Below are 14,502 nucleotides of genomic sequence, written 5' to 3'. Positions count from 1 at the left end.
AGCTGAAAGGTCAGACAAGTTCACTACTAATGCTCTCAGAACACCAGTCCCTATTACCTATTAATTTGCTACTAGAAATGACTTGATTATAATAGACATCACTCTTTTCATATCAGTCATTTCTTTGTAGCTAACTGAAACAGCAGACATAAACCTGAGCAATGTTTTCACATATTATTTCAAACCTGCTTATCTGTTCTGGTGTTTCAAGATACAAGTCCAATTCCGCAACTGTATTCACATAAATCAACACCCTACAGATCACTACGACCTCAAAATCAGCTATAGGATAAAATAATATTCTTCTTGTCAGGAACAAGCGTCCAAAAACCAAGGAAAGCTACGTAATCATCCTTCTGGAAATCTGAAGAAGTTCAAGTTGCTGAAAATTATTTGAGAAAGAGATCCAGGTCATTCCACAGTAGGAGTAAAGTTTTAAGAATCAATGTATGCAAGCAGCCCTGAAAACTTCCAGTTATTTACAAATGACAAATACAGCAGGCCTGTCTATGCAGAACCTTAGACAATGTTTTTGTACCTTGTTCACCTTAGATAGTTGGTAACAAAGACAAAACTTAAAATACTAATGACTAGCATTAGTATGAGAAGTTAATGCAGGATTTAGCAAAATAGTTGGAAAACTGCACTCAAACTGCCAGCTTGCAGATCACATTGTAGGCATAGCACACAGCAACAGTAAAAACAAGAGAACAATTCAATCTTGAAGGAAGTTTAAAACTTCCCATTCAAGGATTGCTATATCAGGATATCAAAAATCATTCCCAAGACAGGGCTTGTTTATGACTGCAGCGCAGTAACAAAAGCTTACATAGTAACTTCACCTTACATAGAAATCGGATTTAAGTGAAACTTGGCAGTTTTCCTTATGAACGTCCTCGGAACAGTCAAACTTATCTTAGCACAGTTTTTGTAACAGTCTATAACAACAGGCACAAGTTAGAACTAGTTTTACTTCAGTGCCAAACTGTAATCTATGATCCACTTGCACTGGAGACTAACACCACTGTGCTTCATTACCAAAGCAAGAACAACACAGCTTCATCTACCTGTACTCCTGTCTGCTTATTATACCCGTTTTGCAGTTGGGCAAAGCTAAAAAGTTGGAAAGGACAGGACATTGCCATTAGGAGACATAGGCTCTTCTGTGCATGGTAGTAAAATCCTTAGCCCCCCTCCACTCCAACCAGGCCTGCTCTTACCCAGTTTAGCCAGCTTGAGGCAGTGTCCACTATTCTTATTAGGACTAGGACAGAAAACAATTCCTCCACTTACGACGGTACCTTGCTCCAGCCAGTGGTGCTTTATTAGTCTCATCATAAGGAAACAATCTCTGATACTTTAACCAAACAGAGGGACTGTAGTTGGCACAAAGTAGCTGAGAAGTATCAGCACTCCTGCAAACCTTGTTCAAAGACTCCTGTCCATCCAAGACCAAAAAAAAAAAAAAAAGAGCTGCTTGGGCCCTCTAAACTAGGAGAGACTGTTGTATTTAAATGAATGCTTTATGACAACTCAAGCAAAACATTCCCTGCTAGTACTATTTAGAAATGACTTCAAGTTGCAGCAGGTGAAGATGAAAACAGCCTTCCTCATTCTCACCTCCCTACTTTCAAGGGATTTCTAGTTGAAATACGTAAAGCTATTGCTGCTATTTGAGGAGGAACTGTAACATCACCAATGACTTCAAGGTGAGCTAGAACAAAGCTGGTAAGCAACCACTCAGTAATGGCACAGGAGGCCTCTCCTGTTAAGATTTTTCTTCTTGATAACTATTCCAATCTACCGCTCTGCTTTACTTCATTGTACAGAAAGCTCTTCTGCAGGCAGGCACAGATCATTCCACAGACCGCAGACGCTATCCATTAAGTTGCTCCATGCCTAAAGTGCACAAGCAACATCACAGTGACACAACACACGTTCCCAAGTACCTATCTTAAAGGTCATTATTACAGGTGTACTGGTGCTTTTATGATCCTGAGAAGTTATGCAATAACCTAATGCTTTGAGATTATTAAACTCCATAGTGCCAGAACCACAGAGGAACTATCAAAGACAATTCAGCGCCGCCTGGGGGAGGGGCAGAAACCAGTACCGAAGCAGTAACCCACTATCATCTCCTCAATTCCAATCCCTGCACACTTGAATTATTAAAATCGCAACATCTTCCAAACACAACCAAACATTTCCACATGCTCAGGAGCGCTGTCTTTCTCCCACGCTAGCAGAGCAGCCACCCCGCTCGCGCCCGGGTTACAGGTTCGCGATTACATCCAACAGCGGATTTTGTTCAATCGCCCCGCTCTGATCGTTCCGCCTCCGGAGCGGGGCGGCCTGTCCCAGGCGGCGCTCACGGTGCCCCGCGGGGTCGCTGCCTCGAAGCCGCTTTTAGGCAACGACCGCGCCGGCTCCCGCACGGCCCCGCTCCCTGCCGGGTCCGAGAGGGCTCCTGGCCCCGCCGCGAGGTCACGGACTGCGGTTACCCCGCTCGGGGCCGCCGCCCCAAACTCGGGGCGCCACCGCCATGCTGAGGCGCTGGCGGGGAGAGGTACGGAGGGGGACGCGGGGCCCTCTCCTGGCGCCCCCACGTTACCTGCTGGGTCGGGGCGCCGGGCTGGGCCCGCGCGCCCGCGCCGCATCCCTAGCCGCCATCTTGTCCGGGTTTAAACTTAACTGCCGTGGACGCTCAAAAGCTCCGCCGCCAAGGGTTTTATCGCGCGTGCGGCGCGCGGGCAGGGGGTGGGGCTTGCAGCGGTGTGGGTGTGCGGGGCCTGAGGTGGAGGTTTCGCTCACGCCGCACAGCTCTCGATTTTTCGTCGCCTGCAGCCCCGGACCCCGCCGACTGCTCCCCCGACGATGTCTCGGCACTGCTGCGCGGGCTGAAGGGCGGCTCTGGGTCGGGGCGAGCCGCCGAGCGTTTTCTGGGCTGTGCAGGAGTCTCGTCCCCTCTGAACCCAGGCCTGCCCGCCCCCCCCCCCCCGCCCTTTGAGGCGCCGCGGCCCTCGCCGCGCTGGGGCTTCGCATCCGAGAGCATTCCTGTGGCTAAAGGTCGAACAAATCTTCACAATTCGCTGCTGGAATCTTGTCACTCGTTACAGCGACGCATTCGTCTGGCAAACCGGCGTGTAAGGCGGGGAGCGGCTTTGCACAAACCCGACTCGCCATGGTTTTGCTCTCGGTAGAAACCGTTTTTCTCGACGTCATGGGCTACACTGACTTAATTTACTGATGTGAGTCTACGATAATAAAGTTCTTGACAGTTTTAATGTGTTACATATTTTACTATTGCAAGTCGAATAACTAGAATTGAATATATGATAATTTGGTCGTTATATCTGGCAGTTCTCATTTGTTGTGCGTACAGCACCTTTTTAGACATTTGAATGTCTGTTTAATGTGTTTCAGACCTTAAATTTGGAGGCAGGGACTGCCACCATAGGCACAGCACCAAGACCCCAGTGTTAGGAATGACCCTTATGTGCTACCAGTAAAGAACTGAAAGCGGAGTTTGGAGAAAGTTTGGAAACACTTCTAGGTGCCAAGAGAGCCCGTTAGTGTGTGCTTTTCTGACCTTTCTTTCTACCTCCATTTAGGACAAAACCAAAATCTTGCTTGTGTCTTAGATTGTCATCACCCAAAAGCTTCATCTCCAGGACACAAATAAGGATAATGGAAGCATGAAATGGAAAGTTATCAACTCCTTTCTGCAGTAGTGTTAGTATGAGGACTACAAAAAATAAATGCTGCCCTTGGGTTTTTGCAGTTTAATACCTCTTATGCTTGGGGAAAATAATTGTGTGTTGCATGTCCTTCTACCTCAGCCCCAAGTTAGAAAAAACCTTTTCTGACATCAGAAAGAAGCCAGAACACACTCTACATACAGAGATGTTTTTCAGAAATATGCAGTAATAAGGCCAAAGGAAAATAACTTGAAGTAAAATACATGGAAAGCTAGAAACACTGTTAACTGTCAGATACAAGCTTCAGCAGCTCAATCTGAAAACTGAAAAACTGTGGAAATAAAATGACAACACTAAAGAATTTTCCCAGTTCTGTTGTTAGTAAACAGCCATGTTTCTGGCCAAATCTGGAACAGTTTTATGTGGAGAAGAGTTTGAAATAGCACGTATACAGGCAGATAGATTTCTGCCTCATGGAACAGGATTTGCTGCTGCTGTAATGTGAGAACAGAACTTAGAGGTCAGAAAGCTCAACCTTAATTCTGTCTTTATGTTTGCAGAAAGGAAGGAGACATTTCCTGAGCTGGAGGATTTTGCTATCAATGTCATCTCCTGGCTGCAAAGGTCCTTATCTCCACCACACTCCCAGCTGTGTGCCACTTTCCTCTGAGCTAGGCTCTGCAAGGAGTTAGCACAGAAACTGGTTAAGCTAGCCATGGGTTTGGCCCAAGAGGAGCTTAGGAGCAACAGCACAAATCCCTGGCAGGCTGTGGTGGGAAGGGGAAGACATGACTAACCAGCAAGTACAGGTTGGGCCAGTAGTCGCCACAGCAAGGAAAGGCACAGGTTTGTGCTATAGACAGGATTTTCTTTTGGATTTGGCTACTCTGGTTTAAAAAAACCCTCTGCTATCCCAAGTGTGTCCCACAGCCATTTGGGGCCAGTCAACACAACCATCAGTTGTCTCATCAATGCAAGGAGACAGCTCTGCCCAAGACAGGGGTTGCTCAGCCACTCTGCTGGGGGAGCTGTCCCCTCCCACAGCTGGAAGGGACACAGATCAACCACAATGCCTCCTGGCCTTCAGACAGCACAGGACAGGACAGGACAGTCCCTGACCCATGCAAGCTGAGGCACCCACTGGACACTACAGAAGACCAGATCAGACACAGATTCCCTATGATGTTCTATATGAAATGCTTCTCAATGCCTGTCAGCTAATCTGTGCAATGCTGCTGGCTTTTTTCAAGGTGCCCTGCATGATGACAAATCCACGAGACAAACACCCACCTGAAGCATGCCGAACAGCACTCCTGGGCTGGGGAACAGAGCAGTCTCCCATCCTGAAGGGTAGAGGGTCCTGGGATGACCTGGAGAGGCCTTTGTTGGCAGAACCACACTTAACAACATCTTTCCTCATCTCTTTCAGGTTGTAGTGACAAGGTGAATCTCAGTCTTCCTTCCAGCCCATGCAGTGTTGCAGGCAGCTGGCAGCTAAGGACAGACAGCTGTGAGATAGAGGTGGTTTCTTCTGGCAGCATCTACCATCCTCAGCAATACGGTGCCCCTGACCCTTGGCTTCTAGGGCCTCAGGGCTTCTCAAGAGAAAAGACCAGAGAGATGAGGAGGGGACAGCTCCGCAGCAGAAAAGCAGTGGTAGCACTGGGCAGAGGCAGGGCAGATAGCGGTCAGCTGCCCTCCCACCACACACCACCACTTGGTGGATGTGTCACTTGGGCAAGCCTGAAATTTCACTCAGAGAAGAGATAACTCCCACTGGGAAATCTGCCTGGATCTCAGGCTTGCTCCCAGATGCAAACACATGCCCTCCCAGAGTCTGGAAAAGCCTTGCAAGGCACCTCATCTCACTTTTCTCCAAAAAGTGCCCAGGCTGTGGCACCACTGTCCTACTGCCCACAGGTTTCCTCTGCTCACAGCTTCCCACCACTTCCAGCTGGAGCCCTCCTCCCTGCTGCACGCAGCACTGGCAGGCACTGCCCACTGAGCCCCTGCCCTCTCTGCAGCTCGATCCTCCCCTTGACTCCCTCTTCACATTAATAATCCTTGTGCCCTGCCCACCATGCAGAAACACGCTGCTTTGTCCTGCCTGGGCTGGCTGTTGTTTGCCTTACCACCCCTACAAGGATCTCAGCCCAATAAACAGGCAAGTTTCATCTCCTATGCATTTTTCTGATGTTCACCATTTCCCAAGAGCATCTCCCTCAGATTCAGGGCTACCTTCATCTGTCACATCTCATCCAAGCAAAGCCAAGGTGGGACTCAGCAAAGAACCAAACCTGGTTCTCCTGCGGGCTTCCCTGCAGAAAGTTCCAAGGAAGCAGAGAGGCTGTTGGGAGCGGAAAGCAAGTTGAGAAGGAGAGGAACAAACAATTTACCAAAACTCCTGAACCTACAGCTGTCCTGCATGCCAAGAGGGGATGCCTTTTTTAGATGGCAGCAGCACACATGTTGAAGAGACTAAGAGCAGCCCCTCACATACCTCTCATTTATAGCAATCCAAGTGGGAGATAGATAGGTCTCATTCTCCCCTGGTGGTGACTCAAGAGCTACTCCTCTGGGGAGGAAGAAATAATACTGAATTTTAGCTGTTGTCAAAGCAGCTCAGAGCATGTTGCTAGGCATCAGCTGCAGGAATTGCCTGCAGGTGCTTTCGCAGGAGGGGTTGGGCGGGTTTACTGGGCTCTCCCAACACCTTTGAAATGGGTCACAATCCGTTCTCAGGCTAAAGGAGCTATTGCACAATCTCCCTAGGATTAAAGGTGTACATCAAGGGGCTGTGGCACAGCCAGGGGAAGGGCAGCATGCAGGCTCCAAAGCCAGGCTTGCCTACACAATAGGTGTTTGCGGGGCTCTCTGGGGTGGTGGCAGGCAGCCTGCCTGTAGAGGTGGCAGTCTCACACCCCATACTGCCCTGTCTTCCTTATCAGGGTGACTGAATTATTCAAAGTGGCTAAGTGGTTTTCTTCTGCTCCTGGAAATGAAGCTCTGTAGCCAGCTGAAGCTTTTATGTGCAAGCATTTGCTCAAACAGACTCCTATAATTTGGGTCTACATAAACACAGTGTGATTTCCACCTCACTGTTACGCAAGAGCCCAACAAGATCAGGCTGCTTTTAAAGCCTGGGCTAGATACCGAGTCCTGTGGAGGCTGCAGTGCTGCTTAGAGTGTCTGCACACCTGCAAACTCCACAGCTGTCCCGCTGCAGAGATGGCTCTGTCTGCAGCCAGCATGCTGCCTCCAGCCTCACCTAGAGCATATGGTTGCCCACCTATTCACTGCTCTGCAGTGATTTTTGACCTGCCTCTCTTAAAAATGACGCCAGCTCTGCTACTGGGGAGCATGCACACACATGTTAAGTGCCAATATGGTGAAACGTTTCCACACAGGCTTTAAACTGCTTTTTCCAAACTGACGGCATCTCAAAGCACCTCTGGGATTCAGGTCCCCTTGGTGTCATTTCCCAGTGGCTCCTTAGGCCATCAAGGCCACCACAGAAAAGGAACTTTTCCACACCCGCAGACTCTAGCTCCCAAACCTCTTGTCCTACAAAAACCAGAATTGCTCCAGCTGTCACTGTGATGCCCATCAAATGTCTTGCCAATATAATCATGACAGGTCCTGAACCTGTACAGTCTCCCTCCAAGGCACAGAGCTGTGTGTGCTTTGCTGGCACAGACAGTAAGGCTTAAGGAAGGAGAGTCTCCAGTTGTGCCTAAGCAATTGATGACACCATGCTTCAGTCTACACTGCTATTGCTTCTTCTACATGGTCCAACATGCGAAGATCAGGTCAGCAGAAACAATTTGGGATGAGAGAAAGTACTCCACCATCACAAAGGCACCAGTGTCCATTCAGGGTCTCACTTGGAAAAATGCTATGTAGATGTTTTATTCTTTAATGTACTAAAATAAGACTGATTACTTAGTGTGCTGTGGGTGTCTTGCTAGGAAATGATCTTATCAGTACTGGCTGTAGCTTATAGAAGAGGATATTTGTCTTTGCAGCATAACTGATCTTTCACCTCATAAGCCAGCTCCTCCTCTATGGGGCAAAGCATCCCTGTCTGAAGTGACTGGAGTGAAATGGTGCAGCTTGACCCCTGGCGGAGGGCATTTTGCATTCAGCATGGCACAGACTGACATCTGGTTGCATGCAGGGTTCAGTATGATTGCCTTGGCATAAAAAGGGTGCTAATTACACAGTGGAACTTATTTGCATCCCTTGCAGCTACATGAGTCTGGCTCTGCTGGGCCAGATTTACAGGTTCTTGCAAGGAAGCGGGTGGATTCTTCCCAGGGTTTCATGTGGTTTCTTCCCATGCGAGTTCAGACTAGCTGCGTAGAGGTGGGTTGTGCTTCAAAGAGGGATTCTGCTGTGAATACCCACAGCGCCAGAGAAGCTGAAGCTGATTTAGAGCTCTTATTGTCCTTTCCTGGAAGGCAAATCCCCTCCAACCCAGTGTCCCACACATAGCCTTGGATGAGGCAACATCAGCCCTTCACTTACATCAGGACAGGTTTGGATGCAATTTAGCCATGTGGCCACAGCCTACCTTGCCCAGCTTGGGAGTAGTTGTGGACTAACACAGGCTGCCTGACTGAGGACTTGGGTACTTCAGAGCCATGGTAGCTGTCATCAGGAGCTGGTGTGAGACCTGGTGACAGCAGCACCTACAGGAAACTCCAGGTCAGATGGCAGGCTCAGTTTCTCCAGCACTGTAGGCGTATGAGAGGGCGCCTGGAGCAGCAGCACTCTCCGGGGCTGAGTGAGTGCTACACTCTGCTCTGAACCAGGACTGGACCTGGGGTGTGATCCTTCACACGCTGATGAAAGTGTCTGGATCCAATATCTGGCATTGAATCAAAGCCTGGAGCTGAGTCTAGACATGAAAGACTGGACCAGTTCCGTCATCTGCGTTTCCAGGTTCAGTCTGGCCAAGGACACAAAGCAGAATGTGCCATGTAGTCTGGCTAGATTAACACATGAATTTAATTACATCTAATCTGCTCTCAATAAAATCCAGAACACACTCTGGAAAAATAGTGTTTAATCCTTCTCTAAGTCTCTTTGCATCTGTGCAGGGGCCCCACATAGCCATGGGCGATCACAATGAAACAAGAAGCCAACTTTTAGCAGCACCCTGAGGATGGGGCTGAGATCAACATCCTGTCATCTGTGGATTTCTGTCTGTCTCATTCAGTGGTTTTCCTGCCCCAAAACCTCTTTGTATGACAGAGGAGAGCATGGGAAAGGCAAAGGAATGGGGGGAAGGCACGTTCATGGGGACTGGTACCCACCAGCCTCAGTGTTGTTCCCGGGCAGCAGGGCCTGTGTCATCAGGGACTAGGCTGCTCCGCTGGCTCCAAGACAGTTTCAGCACCTGCAGGGCTCCACTCAGTGAGATGAGAAAGACACTCCTGGGTGCCATGTGGGTGCATCAAAATAAGGGCAGATACTCCAATGCCACTAAAGTGAAGTGCTGTGTCCTTTGGGAAAAGCACATCACCAGGTTGCTGCTGAGGACTGCTCATCAAGAGCATGGCTGGCTCTTCTGTGAATACTGTACAATGGATTCAGGTGCTGTCCTGCATGCTCACTCCATGTCAGCTTGCTCTGTGCACTCAGTCGGCCACAAGAAGCACAGCAGTGCACTGGCTTTGATCACATTTGAGTGGTTTGACAAAAGAAGGCTCCATTGGCTCATCACAAGGAAACATATAAATAATTTGGAAATATTAATCAGGGGCTATCAATTATTTTGCATGGCTCAAGTAATGTTAACTCGCAACAAAGACAGAAATAGCAAGAGAAAGAAGAGAAAGCACATTATTCCTTTCCTGATTCTGCTTGCTCTGGATAACATGCCGCCTGGATGTAGCAGAGGGCTGGAGGGTTAGCTGCCCAAACCAAAGGCCAATTCTTTTGAGATCCAGGGATTAAGATACAATCATTTGATCTCAGATTAAACAGTGGATGAGCACCACAAAGGATAGCTTAAAACATTTGGGAAGGTGTTAAGGAAAATCAAGCAGGATTAAATAACAAAATAGCTGCATTAAGCTAGAATGCCTCCCTGGATTACGGGAAGCCAGGCATCGAAGATCCTGCTGGCAGGGACAGGCTCAGTGCCATGGGGGCTGAGCGATTAACTGTATGAGAAGAGCAGGACAGCTTGTGGTCTGGGGTAGGTGAGCCGTGCCTGTGTGCAAGTGATCTGGCAGCGCTGGTGTCTCACCTCATCCCCACTAGTCCCATTCAAGACTCTCAAGGGCAGCTTGGGGTCCCCACTGTCCTGGAGCAGTTTCACAGAGGGAGAAGTGACTCCAGAGGAACTGGCTCATGACTCCTGCTGCCTGTGTGAGCTGCACTTTGGAAAAAGAGGGGCACCAGGGCTGCCAGGCGGCTGTCACTCTGGCTGAAGGATGTTTGGCAGGTGCACGAGAGGCTTCACATCACTCCAGGCCCTCGGTGCTCCCATACTGGCACTGGCCTCTGGCTGCTGGGCTGGATCTTGGCATGGCCCCACTGCCTGTGGTACCCTGAGCTCCGTGTGGCAAGATGGAGAGCAAATCTGAAAAGCCTGGAGCATCTTTCTTCCAGCACCACAGAACCACACTGATGCGCTGCTCTGCCAGCACAGCATTTGGGAGGGAAAAATCACAAGCGTGGCATAACTAGAGTTTCCTCAATGCTGCCCAGCCATCCACCAGCATTTCTATTTCCCACACCCTCTGAGCTGGAAACAACAGGAATTTGCCCTGTCACACACCAGTTTGTTGATGATATTGAACTGCTCTCCTTCTCCTTCAGGGGAGCACGGCCACCTGCCAAAAAACCTTAGGAGGACAAGATTATCCAGCAAAAATAGGCTAGCTAGCTGTAAATGCCTGCTCAAGGATGGCAGCCCCAGCCAGGGCAGTGAGGGTTGGGCTCCAAGAGCAGTATGGCTGCTTCCCAGCCTTGCTTCAGGGAACTTTTGGGACCTTTTCTCACCAGCATGGTTTCTTTATCTGGACTTGGTCTGTATTTCCTAGGACAAATCATCCAGCTCCCTCAAGTGATTGTTCACTTGCAGCCAGCAAGGTTCATTACCAGCCCTCCCCACAGGTCTGCCAATGTCCTTCACGTGCCTGTTTTAGCTACTTTGTTCTGCAGCACCTTCAAAAGCATTCATACAGTGCTGTTAAATGGGTGTCAGTCCCAGATGGGCAACACCACCCAGACTTGCTGCCTGGGGACTGTGGCATTGGCCCAACCTCTACGTGCCGGTAGCCACTGCATGGGAGCTCCACGGCTCAGCTCCAGCTTTTGATCCACTGCAGCTTTATGAAATGTGGAGAGCAGACACAAGACTGTGCTGGATGGACGCTGGGTCTCCACTTTGGCCAGACCTGGTAGGGAGCCAACATCCCAGTGATAGCCATGGGTCTCTGCTTGCGCCCATCAAGTCACAACATCCCACAGATAAACACTAGCCTTTTCTGACAGTGGCCAAAGGCACCTTTGCAAACACTGGGCCACTGGCTTTATGAATGGGTCCTGCGCATGTGAGGCTGGTGCCTCCATCACAAAAAAGCACCTTGCAAAGAGGAACTGCAAGGCAGCCACTAGGAAGGCTGTAAGTGAGGGACTGTCTGAAAGCATGTAATTGCTCTCACTTCTTCCTCTTGCTTGGGGGACAGCAGTCCTGCAAAGCACAGCCTGTTTTCTAGGCAGCCCCACCACCAGCTGCAGCCACCTGGCAGGCACAGTGATCCCAAGTGATTATTTAATGCCAGATTGTATAACAGAACATTACACTTCTGTGCCTGACCTCAGCCCTTGGACATTCCCACCCGGAAAACTTCCAGTCTAATCTTTCAGACCCTGGGGGAGCAGCCTTGGGCATCTGACACCATCCTTCAGAAACAAGTGATCAGTGGGGACTGGGTAGCTCTGTGCAGGGAAGGGCTGCGCAGCACACCCCAGTCTCATGGAGCAGAGAAGAGAAGGGAGCCTTAACGCCCCACCAAGGGCTCAGTTGTGGAACACAGACCCTCCTGAAATGTCCAGGCTGATCCTCAAAATCTTACCTGCACCCTAGTTTCTGCCTATATTTAACATGACACTTGCTGTTCCACATCAGGATGAGTTGTACTGGCAAGGTGAAGATGGATGAGCTGGCCTTGGGTAGGGAGGCCAACTCCACTAACTTCCCTGGGGTCCAGCCACATTGCCTCTGGGGCCTGGGAGGAGCTCAGCCCCTTGGACCTGCCCCAGCAGGGGTGAGCAGTGCCCAGGAGGAAGTGGAGAGGAGCCCACTGCTCTGGAGAGCCACATATAGCCTGGGACACATCAGCCTTGTGTTGGTAAGGTCCCCAAACTGTGTTTCTCCTAGGAAGTTTCTCCTTCATGTGGCTGATGAGAGAAGACAGTTTGGGGCAGTGCCCTGTAGCCATCAGAAGAATGCTGCAATGTTGCATAGAGACAGGCATGCAACATGCTTTGCTTATCACTACCAGACACATGCCAGCTGGTTCAGACCCATCTCATTCAGAAATCAATCAAAACCAGGTTCTCCTGTTCGAGCCAGACACAAACAAGGACCTTGTTTCTAAGCTTGACTTCAGCAGGTCTCCATGACTGTGAACAGCCCCTCCAGGATGGGTACAGATCTGCTGGGAAGTGAGAGAGGACCCAGCAGGGCCATCAGGCTGGTTTAGGTCAGGAGACACTGTCTACAGGGAGAGGCGGAGACAGCTGGCATGTTTAGTTGAGGAGAGGAGGTTGGGGTGATTTAGCAGAAGTCTACCACTATAGTGCTGGTCTGCTACAGGCCAGGAAGAGTGAGTAGATGAAGCCTTCTAGAGACAGAGAGGTGCAGCTTTGTGTTCATAAGGCCTGGTCCTCATGAGGGACTTCAGTCACCCCAATATCTGTTGGAGGGACAACCCAGCAGGGCATAGGCAAACAAGGAGGTTCCTGGAATGTGTTGATGATTACTTCCTTCTTCAAGTGACAGAAGAGCCAATGAGAAGTGCTGTGTTGAACCTTGTTCTCACCAACAAGGAAGGTCTGGTGGGGAATATGAAGCTCAAAGGAAGCCTTGGCTGTAGTGACCATGAAATGGTGGAGTTCAAGATCTTTAAGGCAGCGTGGAGGTCACATGGCAATCTCACTACCCCGGACTTCAGGACAAGCAGACTTTGGCCTCTTCAGGGATCTGCTTCATTATCATGGGATAAAGCCCAGGAGGGGAAATGGGCCCAAGAAAGCTGGTTAATACTCAAGGATCATCTCCTCCAAGTGCATCCCAACAAAGAAGTCAGACAAAAATGCCAGTAGGCCTGCATGGATGAACAAGGAACTCCTGAACGAACTCAAACTCAAAAAGGAAGCCTAGAGAGGGGGGAAGCAAGGGCAGGCAGTCTGTGAGGAATTGTCTGATCAGCCAGGGATCAGATTAGGAAAGCTAAAGCCCTGAGAGAATCAAATCTGTCAAGAGCAACACAAAAAGCTTCTATAGGTACTTCAGTGGTAAAAGAAAGACTAGGGAGAATGTGATTCCTCTCTGGAAAGAAACAGGAGACCTGGCTACCCAAGATATGGAGAAGGTTGAGGTACTCAATGACTTTTTTGCCTCAGTCTTCACCAGCGAGGGCTCAAGCCACACTCTCCAAGTCGCAGAGGGCAAAGGCAGGGACTGGGAGATTGAAAAACCACCCACTGTAGGAAAGGGTTGGATGTGAAACTATCTAAGGAACCTGAAGGTGCACAAGTCCATGGGACCTGATGAGATACATCCACAGATCCTGAGGGAACTAGCAGACGAAGTTGCTGAGCCACTATCCATCATATTTGAGAAGTCATAGTAGTCTGGTGAAGTTCCCACTGACTGGAAAATGGGAAACATAACGCCTATTTTTAAAAAAGGAAAAAAGGAAGACCTGGGGAACTACAGGTTGGTCAGTCTTCTCTCTGTGATCATCTTGTAAACTCTGGTGAGGTGCATTAAAAATAAGAAGGTGATTTGTGACAGACTTCATTAAGGGCAAATTGTGCCTAACAAATTTGGTGGCCTTCTACGATAGGGTTGCAGCACTGGTAAATAAGGGAAGAGTAACTGTCATCATCTACCTGGACCTCTGCAAAGCATTTGACATTTTCCCACGACATTCTGGTCCACATATTGGACAGATATGGATTTGACAGAGAAACTATTCAGTGGATAAGGAATCGGCTGGATGGTCGCATCCAAATAGTTGTGGTCAAGGAATCAATATCCAAGTGGATTCCAGTGATAAGTGGTGTTCCTTAGGGGTTGGTATTTGGAACTGTGTTGTTTAGTATCTTTGTTGCAGACATGAACAGTGGGGTTGAGGGAAACCTCAGCAATTTTGCTGACAACACCAAACTATGTGGTGCGGTGGACACACTGGAGGGAAGGGATGCCATCCACAGGGACCTTAACAGGCTTGAGAGGTGGGCCTGTGTGAACCTCATGAAGTTCCACAAGGCCAAGTACAAGGTCTTTCACCTGGGTCAAGGCAGTCCCAAGCACAGTCACAGGCTGGGCGGAGAAAGGATTGAGACCAGCCCTGAAAAGGACTTCAGGGTGCTGGTGGGATGAGAAGCTCAACATGAGTCAGCAATGTGCACTTGCAGCGCAGAAAACCAATGGTATCCTGGGCTGAATCAGAAGAAGTGTAACTAGCAGGTCTAGGGAGGGGATTCTACCCCTCTACTCTGCTCTCATGAGACCTCACCTGGAGTACTGCGTTCTCCTGAGTTCTGGAGGCCTCAG

General features: G+C 49.4%; 1 protein-coding gene and 1 long non-coding RNA gene across 5 annotated transcripts in view; one reads left to right on the top strand and one right to left on the bottom strand.

Moving 5' to 3' along the window:
• ATL2 (atlastin GTPase 2) overlaps nt 1–5,158 on the bottom strand; it is a 39,139-nt gene extending 33,981 nt beyond the window's left edge. Inside the window, exon 1 of one of the 4 annotated variants that reach the window (XM_009556544.2) lies at nt 4,989–5,158. In XM_009556544.2, the coding sequence (XP_009554839.1) occupies nt 4,989–5,118 (130 nt within the window). In that variant the 5' untranslated portion in view covers nt 5,119–5,158. Of the gene's footprint in view, nt 1–2,611; nt 2,694–4,988 lie in introns of those variants that run through there. The other 3 variants (XM_054062583.1, XM_054062581.1, XM_054062584.1) reach the window with 3 other exon arrangements.
• Nucleotides 2,835–5,266, top strand: LOC128851715 (uncharacterized). Its single transcript, XR_008449123.1, has 3 exons — nt 2,835–3,248; nt 4,259–4,322; nt 5,128–5,266. It is a non-coding gene; the product is annotated as an uncharacterized LOC128851715 (long non-coding RNA).
• The last annotated feature ends 9,236 nt before the right edge of the window (nt 5,267–14,502 follow it).

The sequence above is a fragment of the Cuculus canorus genome, chromosome 3, assembly GCF_017976375.1.
Source record: "Cuculus canorus isolate bCucCan1 chromosome 3, bCucCan1.pri, whole genome shotgun sequence".
Classification (NCBI taxonomy): Eukaryota; Metazoa; Chordata; class Aves; order Cuculiformes; family Cuculidae; genus Cuculus; species Cuculus canorus.
This window is presented reverse-complemented; position numbering and strand designations above follow the sequence as displayed.